Source organism: Telopea speciosissima, chromosome 6, assembly GCF_018873765.1.
Source record: "Telopea speciosissima isolate NSW1024214 ecotype Mountain lineage chromosome 6, Tspe_v1, whole genome shotgun sequence".
Lineage (NCBI taxonomy): Eukaryota > Viridiplantae > Streptophyta > Magnoliopsida > Proteales > Proteaceae > Telopea > Telopea speciosissima.
Window position 1 is genome coordinate 29,798,261 of NC_057921.1, and position 11,744 is coordinate 29,810,004.

Genomic DNA, 11,744 nt, shown 5'->3' on the forward strand with positions numbered 1-11,744 from the left:
GGATGCGTGCGGCAGTGTGGATTGGAGCTTCTCAACCGCACGATGTGCACTGGAGAGGAGCCAGATCCTCTTATCTTTCATTTCTTTCGCCTCTTAGTATTTACCGCTTACCAAAGTTGAAAGCAGCAGAGTGTTTGGACAATGGTTTAAGGATTTGGTATCGTATCAGCCGATTCGTATTGATCTTTATTGGCCCTGTCAATCAATTTTTGACCGATAGAACACGGATCCAGTGATACTGACCAAAGGTAAAAATGTAATTAAAACCCAATTTTATTAAAATTAAGAGGGTAAAATCGTCCGATGATGATTGATACGAGATGATCTGAATCGGTATCGTATTGACATCAATTGAGACTAACATCAATCCCGATACCAATTACTAAAACTCTGGTTCGGAGTTCGGACTGAAGTTCTCCGGTTCCTACATAACACAAAAATCTTCTTCTTACTCCACGTGTCGTCATATCCAAATCTATATCGCATATCCTAACTATCCACGTTATCCTCTGTCAATGTGGAATACTCTCATTGGTTAACCGGATATCCTAAAATAAACAAATCTGGGCGCTGGATATCCTAAATTCCTAATATGGCCACACACAGTGACCCGGCAAACCTGAGAGTAAACCCAAAAAATCCACTGGGTCAATCGATTGGGAGCATTGGGAACCACTAACCATTCCAATGTAAAATCTCCATCGTTCAATCCATTTCAGAATCTCAAACTTCCTAAAAGTTCCAGGTCTGATTATATTTTTTGGTAAAACAGGTCTGATTATATATATCAAAACCATTTTTTATACTTGTTTTGAAGTTTCCACGTTCGTTCCGACGTAAGAGATGAAGCAGAGAGAGCTATGGCTTAACGATTCTGATTTGAATCGGTAGTTGGATAAGTTACTGATGGAACTGCCATTGATTTTTCGATCTGGGAACCCATCTCTGCGCTCACTCTCTTCTGTTGGATCAGTGTGTAGTTCTGGTTCCAAGTTTTCTGATTTTCAGGTGAGGAATACGAAGAGGAGAAGGAGGAGGAGCTTGGATGGAATTAGCGTTTCGAGTCCGTGCATTAGATCTTCGGTGGAACAGGGAGGGAAAGAGATTGAAGGAGGAAGAGACGGTGAGAGTGGAGGAAGGTTCGCAGGTCCTGCCATGGAAGTCACCACATTCAATCAGAGCTTTAATGATGCTACTACTGACTTCCCTGTTTGGGAGAAATTGGGTGCTGTTGTGAGGCTTAGCTATGGAATTGGTGAGTTCGTTGGGTACTTTGGTTGCTAGTAGATCTTTTATAATTGAAGTAATGAGATCTTTGAATGTAAAATTAATTTTCTGAAAGTTTTGATTTTGTGTTTGATTTCAAGAGTTTTGTTTCCTTTAGGTTATTAAAAGTACCTTTTTTAGGGCTTCTTTTTATCTTTTTTTAGTGCATCTTTTATTGAATCCGAAGAACCGATTCTGTTTGCCCTGCTTTAATGACTTTTCATCTAATCTATCTACTTTAACAACTCGGTTGAGTCGACTCAATTTGCTCTGCTAACACTAAACAGTGTTCTGGTGGACTCAATTTGCTTTGTTCTGTGTTGAATTGCTCTTGCTGTCATTTAAATCCCAGGTTTGTTGATGATTTGGTTTTTCATCCTTTCTTTTATCATTAATTTCCCCCCCTAGTCGCTTAGTTCAGTTGGCTTCAGAAGTGAGTAAAAAGAGTTCCCAGCTCTGTACTTCTTTCACATCCTCCGAATTCTCTTCTGTTTTGTTTACTGAAACATGATGCAGAGTTCATCATCCTCTAGAACAGTAGTATGTCCGAGGGACGGAAATTTGGTTTGAACTTTGCTTGAGCATTATTTTTCTTTTCCCCCCACCTCTGATAATTTGGTCTTTGTCTTCTGTTTTGGCAAAAATCAGGTATATATGGTGCAATGGCTCTAGCAGGAAGATTCATATGCTCAATTACTGGAATTGATTCCTTGGGGGGATTTCATCCATCATTAGTTGCCGTCATAGAAGGACTTGGATATGCAGCTCCTCCAATTATGGCCCTTCTATTTATATTAGATGTATGTAGATTGGTCATCATCTCAGAAAATTCCAATATAACTGTTGTATGTATTTTATGATCCTATACAGACGAAGAGTCATGCAGTTTCTGGTGTTTGATGGATGAAATTCAGGAAGAGAGTCAGCTCTTTTCTTTTCTTTGTTCTTTCTAATGAACAAAAACTTTTATTATAACTCTTTTAGAATTTTTTTGAATCTGTTATTACTTGTTGATCTCAAAAAAGTTGTCATGATTTACAGGATGAAGTCGTAAAGGTATCACCTCATGCTCGTGCTATCAGAGATGTGGAGGATGAGGAGCTAAGGAGCTTCTTCTATGGAATGTCGCCATGGCAGGTAATAGATTGGATGCTTTTTTTCTTCATGTTATGTATCATGCTAAAACTGAAAGGTAGGACTTAATGGTACTCTCTTTTGCAGTTTATACTCATTGTTACTGCAAGTTCAGTGGGAGAGGAGCTATTCTACCGCGCTGCCGTTCAGGTCTGTTTCTCACGGAATAGCCAAAATTGACTCTTGGACATTCCATATTAGGTTGCTTTGGCTGTGCTAAATTTATATTCCAAAATTTAACTACAATTACATGTTATTTGGTACCCAAAAAAAGATGATATGTTAATTATCTTTCTGAGCCATGGTTTGGGATACTTGTTAGTTGTTAGTCCACTCTCCCCATCCAATGTAGATTGTAGATTGAGTTTACTTGTTGATTTAGGACTCTGATAAGTAAAATGCTAAAAACCGGTGAATTAATTGAGTGATTTTATTTTGTAAATATCTATGAACTCTTGTTAGTCTTGTATAAAAGCATATTTTAGTTTTGGTTAGTGCAACTGTGAAACCTATTACGACTATCTACTCTAGTGGTAAATGACATAAAAGAGACATAGAGTCAATACTTCGAGATTCTATTCAAATTACTAATCCAGGGTAGTCCTTCCAAGTTGATCATTTACCAAAGGGATTGTCTTTTCTGTTTTGCTGACTGCTCATTGAAGTGGTTACTCAATATCAGAGTACTCTTCCCTCTGATGTAAAAACAGAATCCTGATCAAAATCCTTTCGACTTTGTAGGGATCATTGGCTGATATATTTCTAAGAGGAACTGAATTGATGAGGGATGCTCGAGGAATTGCAGCTCTGGTATGGGCTCACTCCTGTTATCATCATTGTTATTACTGCTGTAACTGTAGCTGCTAATATATTATGTTTTAATTTTAATTACCTGAGATTTGTGTAGGCTGGTGTGCTTCCTCCATTTGTGCCATTTGCTCAAGCATTTTCAGCTGTGATTACAGCTGCTCTCACTGGATCACTCTATTATGTTGCTGCCTCCCCAAAAGGTTCTCTTTTCATTTCTATCTCCATATTTTAAGAACTTTTCTTTCCATACTCATGGTCATCTGGTTTTTATCTTGGTTAATGGAGTTACTTTCTTTATGCTCAGATCCTACTTATGTAGTTGCACCGGTTCTACAATCTCGATCAGGTCGTGAAGATCTCAAAAAGCTCTTTGCAGGTTTGTCTCTTTTTCTACAACTTGAAAAGTATTAAAAAATTATTGGGAATAATGAACCTTAAGCATTATAGATTGAGGCTTTTATTCCTGGAGAGCTGTAAACCAATGGTTTACCATTACAACTTGCTCCAATGCAGTTGGTGTGCTAGTGTTCTGTTTACGCCATAGTAGACATAGTGGGCCAAATGCTGACCATCAGATGATTGTAACCATGCAGTCTATGGACTCAAATACTGTTTTCTATATTTTAAAATGGTTGTGAGGCATCATGGTTGATTTTGGGGTCGTTTTCTTACATTCAAATGAGTTCACTGGGACTAGCATCTTCCTCACCAGTCACCGGAGAAAGATGGGAAACATCTCTTACCTGGGAACTGGGGGTTATCGATTCTTTATCAACAAGGGTAGTTGTATGCTACCTTTCCCACTTTGTTTATCAAGCTAGCTCCACTTTCCCTGCTTTGCACGTCTGAGTCTTTAACCTTCCTTGTTCCAAAAGAGTCCAACTGGGGTGGGTGATATATCCTAGTAGCCTTTGTGGACTGGCTGTATTTGGTATACTACTGTACTGTTGGTTAAACATCTTTTTGGTCTTGACCTCTTTGAGTAAACTATAAGCCTGGTGATTTTGGAAGAAACTAATTTCTTTCTTCATGTTCTAAAGGATTTTTTCCTTGAAATTATATTTGCCTTTTCAGACCAGTTCTATTTGGAATACTTACCTATATATGTTCTCTATGCAGCCTGGTATGAAAGAAGGCAAATGAAAAAGATCTACTCTCCTCTCTTGGAAGGACTTCTGGCCCTTTACCTGGGGTTTGAATGGATCCAGGTAACTTCAATTCCACTTATTATCAAAAGCTACTTATATACTTGATCTTGATTGATTTATTCTCTATTCTCATCATCAATGCAGACAAATAACATTCTATCTCCCATGATAACACACGGCATATATTCTGCGGTTATACTGGGACATGGCCTTTGGAAGATTCATGACCACCGGCGTCGACTCCGGCAAAGAATCCAACAGCTTAGATTAGAGGGAATAAAATCAAATAAGTTATAGACAGGTGTGGTCAATTTAATAAGGAAGCGGATGTCCCTCTTCAAGTTAATGGGGCTGCAAGGAGTCTTAGCTTGGAGGAATTCTGTATATTAGTTGGCAGAGCATAATTATTTCATGAATTTATGTATATGGAAGAATATGTTGTCTAAGGATACAATACTAGATTTAGATGAAAATATTGATGTGTATAAACAAATAGTATACAAGAACAGGGGTTCTTTGTCTGTAAACTAGTATCTTTTTAACAGTTCTCAGTCCCCTTAAATTTTGTGTACAAAACTGATAAAAACTCGGGAGGCAGTATGTACAGCTGATCAGCTTGCTTAAAAACAAAGCTAAGTGAAGCATATTCTAGGTTTTGAGGCACCACCGAATGGTTTTCAGAACTGAACGAGTACTGTCTCAGCTGCCACTTCTCTTGCTTGGTGTTAGGAACCATGTAGTTTTATATGTTATTAAAACCGCAGATCCCTACGAACGTGAAGATGTTTTGCAAACAGAAGTCTAGGGAAGACTGGAGGCTATCCAAACTCGCTGGATCCTATCCAGATTCGCATCCGGACTCGCCGGATATCAATCAAGATGATTATGTTTCTTAATAAAAAAACAGACAAAACATAACAGTGTGCATCTAGAGCCCTGCAGAAAATTATCCGGGTCTTCGGATGATTTTCCCAGCTTGTTGGATAAGCCCAGATTTGACTCGGACTATTGTTTGGGGTTTTAAGGGTTTTTTCACCCAAATTCTCACATACAGAAATTTCACACTTGTAACAGTATAATCTACCATATAAAACTTTTCTAACTTTTCTAGAACTTTTTTTTTGGGGGGAAATTTCCTAGATCCACTAGATAAAAAAAGTAATTAAAAGATAAGTAGCTTTAAAATTTATTTTACATCCATTAGTTTCCATTTTAAAAAGATTTACATAATCTCCAAAGTTAGTTATTGCTCCTTCAAAACAAAACTGCATTTCCTAAAATACCCCAACATTACTTCTTCTCTCATCTTTTTATTTTTTTCATGACATTATATGGGACCCACCACCTCCTCCTCTTCCTCCAAACAGCGGATGAAAAGGACGCAAATCACCATATCCCCAGCAAGAAAGGGAATTTCTCCATAGCCTTGAATTTACACAGAATAAAAAGCTGAAAAGCTCAATACGAACCAAGCTAAAGCTTGAGCTGCAGGAATGTAAAGGAGGGACCAATCCCTGTTCTTCCCATTTGCTCTATCTCTAATTAGTTGGTGCCATCAAACCCTAAAACCACAACTTATTGAATCACAGTGAAACAACAGAAAACGGAAATTTTGAAACCCACACCAATTTCAACGTTGTGGATTCCATCTTGACTCTGACGACCAACAGGAATCGAATTGCCATTCATTGGATCTTCATTGATGAGACAAACCTGTGAGACACAAGCAACTATCTACCTAACCGATGCGACGAACAGAAAAAGAACAACAACTAAATGTATCAAAATTGAAAGAGCTTAGAAATATATATATCGTCTGAGACCCATTACTGGAAGTGATCCGCCAGTGTCAACAAAGATGAAATTTGTTCAAAAAATGATTTTCATCAACCAAAAGAGCACGAAACCCGAAAAGAGAGAGAGGAAGGAGGAGGTCAAAGAGAATTTGGTGTTTCTATCACTTCTCTATGTTATATGAGCATACAATAGACCAGAACGAGATGAGAAAGATAAACTAAATTATGAGAAGGTTGTAGCAATTGTTGGGATGACAAGTAGCGGGGGAGGGTAGAGAAGAGTGGTTGAGGTGGGGGCGGTGGGGACTCGGATGGAGGGGAAAGGGATTGAACACATGGGTTGGGGTGGAGGAGTGCAAAGAAGCCGAGGATGGGAATGGAGTTGATGAGAGCGTGATGGGATGGGGTTGTAGGGGAAGGGAGAAGGAGGGGGATTGGGGGAGTTGTAGGGCAATGTGAGAGGATTTATGGCGAGGGATGATGTGGCTTCTGAGGAGGAAGATGAGAGGAGGTGATGGGTCCCACATAATATGATTAAAAATGAAATTATTGAATAAAAATAGAAAAAAAAAATACATGGAGAGAAGATGAAATGATGTGGGGGTATTTTAGGAAGTACAATTTTGTTTTTCATAAGCAATAACTAACTTTGGGGATTAAGTAAATCTTTTCAAAATGGAAACTAATGAATGTAAAATAAATTTTAGATCTACTTATCTTGTAATTAATTTTTTTATCTAGTAGATCTAGGAAATTTTCCCTTTTTTTTTTAATGGAAAAAAAACTATATATAGATTAAATAGCATTTACATCAGAAAATCTAGAATTGTTTTGTACAATGTAATATAGACCCATATTGGCCGTAAGATGATAGAGGTTGGCATCAGAACAAACATTGAAATTAACTGATTTGAATTTTCCAGTTAATCTAGCAAATTCCAAAAAGCTCGGAGCAATATTCTAGGGGATGTAAGTAGATTCTGTGGGGGTTAAGGTAGTGATGGAGTTCCGTGTTGAAACAGACTGTAAACGATAGGATACATCCAGCTCATCCTTATCTCCAACAGCCATGATATTAGAGTCCAGCCAGGCCATCACATATGATAACAGATCAAGCATCATCAAGGATCAGGCCGTTACCTGTGATAACAGCTCAAGCAACTCAACACTCCAATCACCAACAGTGTTTGAGGCATCATCCACCTCTCCAAGCCTCAAGGATCACGATAAGCAGTGTTCTAGATCAACACTGATAGCTTGTAATTATCTCTGTAAATCCATATCTACTAATCCTCCTCATCTATATAAAGAGAGGATTGTGAAGAGTTAAAGCAGTGGAAAACAAAGAAGTTGTGTGGACGTAGGTTTTGAGAAACCGAACCATGTTAAACCTTGTGTCACTTTCTTCTCTATTTTCTCTATCGTCTTCTTAACTTCAACATGGTATCATCAGACCAGGGCTCCTTGGGCTCCACCAGCAACCTACCCAGCCTTGGAACAGGGTCGTCTTCTCTACCACTGTTTCCCTCTCTCAGCCATGCTATTGCTATTAAACTAAGCGATACCAACTACCTGTTGTAGCGATCTTAGTTTGTTCCTCTTCTCCGTGGATATGATCTCTACGGCATGGTTACAGGTACAACACCATGTCCCTTTGAATATCTCACACCTGCGGCTGATGCGTCTCCAACGATCAACCCTGCCTATCAAACATGGCAGCGTCAAGACCAACTCCTTATGAGCTGGTTAATTTCTTCTTTAACTGAATCAGTCCATGCCCAAATCGTTGGTTGCAGTACCTCTCACAAGGTTTGGCATACTCTTGAATGTTCCTACAACAACATCTCCAATGCCAGAGTGCTGCAACTTTGGTTTCAGCTTCAGAACACCAAGCGTGGTTCATCCACTATTCAAGAGTATCTCCTAAAGATAAAAAAATATCACTGATCTCCTTGCTGCCGTGGGGAAACTTGTTACTGATAAAGATCTCTGCCTCTATACACTCGGTGGCCTAGGTTTAGAATATTCGGCATTTGTTACCTCGATCACTACACGTCGAGAGCCACTATCCTACACTGATATCCGTGGCATGCTTCTCATGCAAGAGATTCGAATGCTCGATGAGCAATCTTCGGCTGATATGACCGTTACAGCCAACACTGTCACCACTAATACTGAAACTCGTGGTGGTAGAACCAACTGTGGCAATGTAGGAACAAGCACTAGCCGTGGCTACTATCGTGGTGGTTGGAATGGCCGTGGCACAAATCGGACTAGCTACCAAAGATATCCTAATCAAGGTATGAAGCAACAGGCTCCTCAACCTCATAATCCTGCTCCAAATGTTCTCCAAATGTTTGCCAAATTTGTAACAGGGTTGGTCACAAGGCTCTCGATTGTCGCAATCGCTTCAATCATGCGTACCAACAGCCTCAAGACAATGTGCCACCAGCTGCTAATCTGGTCGATTACAATCGTACTGCACCAGCAACCAATAATATCTGGTTTTCTGATTCTAGAGCAACGAATCACATCACTGCTGATATGGATAATCTAGCTATATCCTTTGATTACACTGGCCAAGATCAGGTCCAAGTAGGCAATGGTTCAGATTTGGAAATTTTACACATTAGGTCTTCTAATATTTATTCTTCTGCTAAGAATTTAGTTCTTCCAAATATTCTACATGTGCATGCAATTACTAGAAATTTATTATTTGTGTCCCAATTCACAAAGGATAATAATGTTATGTTTGAATTTCATCTTGATCATTTCTATGTTAAGGATCGCTGCACGGGAAAATGTCTTCTTCAGGGAATTAGTGAAGATGGGCTCTACCTAAGGGTGTCAAAACCAAACCGAAACTGAAAATCGAACCCGAAATTGAGCCAAATTAACCGAATCAAGCTGAACCGAATTAATTTGGTTTGGTTTCGGTTCTGGTATATGGTATTCTAATTCGGTTTGGTTCGGTTTTGGTTTCATGCCATGACCCGTCGGTTTGAACCGAAACCAAACCGAATAAACCACTTAATCCAAAGCCATATATCTTTTAAATTTTTTGGTAACCATATCTAACCAAATGACTTTAAATATTCCACTTTCCTATGTTTTCATTGTTTTTTTTGGTAACTATCCAACGGAATGAAATTTATATGCCTATTGTCATAGGGGAAAATAAAAAACTCTATGAATTTTCTTTGTATTTTTGTTAACCATCTAACCTAATGCCTTTTCATATTCTACTTTCCAGGTTTTTTCTATTTCCCTTTCTCTGTTTTCCTTTTCGACTCTTCAACTTCAACTCTTCAAGTGTGCAACCGAATTAGATCTGTAACCCGAAACTGAATTAGACCCGAATTGGAACCATATTTGGAAACCGAATTAGAACCGTAACTGAACCGAACCGTGCAAGTTCGGATTTGGTTGGCGGTCCCAGAACCGACTTGGTTTTTGGTTCAGTCTTGGATTACAACCTCAAGTCATGGAACCGAACCGTTTGACACCCTTAGCTCTACCAACTGGCTATAAATAAAGGTGCTCCATCAGTCCATGGATCTGTCCCACAAGCTTTAATTGGTGAACACACATCTCTTCATCAATGGCACAACAGACTAGGGCATCTGGCCCTTCGCATTGTTCGACAGATTACTAGTAGATTTAAGTTACCATTAAATTCTTAGCAGGGTTTTAATGTTTGTAATGCCTGTCAATAGGGCAAGAGTCATAAATTGCCTTTTTATTCCTCACCCCATCGTTCTAGTGGCCCATTGGACTTATTATATTTTGATGTTTGGGGGCCATCTCCCATTTCATCATCCAATGGACATCGTTATTATGTGCATTCCGTTGATGACTTTAGCAAATTCATATGGTTGTTTCCCATTACTAATAAGTCTGAGGTACTCTCTGTTTTTATCAAATTCAAGGTGCTTGTTGAGAATTTGTTTGACAGGAAAATCAAGCATTTGCACAGTGATTAGGGTGGCGAATACTGCTCTGTTTCCAAATACTTGGAAAATAATGGCATTGAACATAGAATATCTTGCCCACATACTCATGAGCAAAATGGGTCTGCTGAAAGAAGACATCGTCACATAGTTGAGACTGGACTGGCCTTAATGTCTCATGCCGGTGTGCCTAAATCTTATTGGCACCATGCTTTTGCTACAACAGCTTTCCTGATTAATCAGCTTCCCACAACTATACTTAGCAATGTATGTCCTCTATTTAAGTTGTTTGGCATCCAACCAGACTATTTGACATTACGGGTTTTTGGAACGGCTTGCTACCCATTACTAAGCATAAATCGGATTATAGATTTGAGTTACATGTCTTTTTTGGATATAGTTCCAAGCACAGGGGCTATAATTGTCTCAACATGCGCACAAAGAATATTATTGTTTCTAGGCATGTGGTTTTTTATGAAGATAGGTTCCCGTTTCATATGGCTACAGCACCCTTATCATCACCTACATCTACACCCAACAATTCCATTCTTGGTCCACCACCAATTCTCTATTGGCCCCACGTCCCATTACCAACATCATACCCTCCACACCATCAACCATCTCCATTACCTCACCCTCCACCTGTACAACCACTACCATCATCAACACCAATTCCATCTCCACCAAATCCATCACAAAACCCACCACACCACCAACCGAATCCATTATCAATGCCTCCCCTACCAATTTCACCATCCAATGCATCGATGATTCCATCACCGACCCATGAACCGCACCCTCCCACTACTTCTCTCCATCCAATGGTGACACGAACTAGAGATGGTACACGATGGGCAAACAAAATTCTCCTAACCACCAAACACCCTATCCCAATTTCACTATTAACCGAGTCTACAGCTCAGGTCTTAGAACCCACATGTTACACCACTACTTCCAAAAGTCCACACTGGCGTACAGCCATGGACACAGAGTTTAATGCTCTAATCAGGAACGGCACTTGGACTCTTGTTTCCCCTCACCCAAAAATGAATATAGTAGGGTGTAAATGGGTCTACCGAATTAAACGACTGGCAGATGGATCCATTGAGCGCTATAAAGCTCGATTAGTGGCAAAAGGGTTCCACCAGCAGGAGGGACTGGATTACTCCGAGACTTTCAGTCCCATAGTAAAGCCCACGACCATTCGTCTTTTGTTGCCCTTGGCTGTATCTAAGGGATCGACAATACGGCAGCTTGATGTTCAAAATGCATTCTTGCATGGAATCCTAAAGGAGAAGGTGTACATGGCTCAACCTCCAGGATACACTAATTTACAGTTCCCAAACCATGTGTGTCGCCTTCATAAGTCTCTCTATGGCCTTAAACAGTTTCCAAGGGCATGATTCGATCGATTGAGTGAGTTCCTCAGCGAGTTTGGATTTTTGGGGTCCAAAACTGATACATCTCTTTTTATATACAACACTGCTACAGTCACCATGTATCTCTTGGTCTATGTTGACGATATTGTCCTAACTGGCAACAATACCCAGTTCATATCTAGATTCCTTGCCCAATTGGCCAAGACCTTTGCGATTAAGGACCTCGATAATCTTCATTATTCCTTGGGGATCAGTGTTCAT

General features: G+C 39.6%; 1 protein-coding gene across 1 annotated transcript; it reads left to right on the plus strand.

The window, feature by feature from the left end:
* Nucleotides 1-794: 794 nt before the first annotated feature.
* LOC122664629 lies at nt 795-4,864 on the plus strand. Its single transcript, XM_043860537.1, has 9 exons — nt 795-1,255; nt 1,915-2,066; nt 2,308-2,403; nt 2,488-2,550; nt 3,142-3,210; nt 3,308-3,410; nt 3,515-3,586; nt 4,330-4,418; nt 4,503-4,864. Exons 1-9 carry the CDS (start codon nt 907-909, stop codon nt 4,653-4,655), a joined length of 1,146 nt encoding a protein of 381 aa, XP_043716472.1. The 5' UTR covers nt 795-906; the 3' UTR covers nt 4,656-4,864.
* Nucleotides 4,865-11,744: the final 6,880 nt, after the last annotated feature.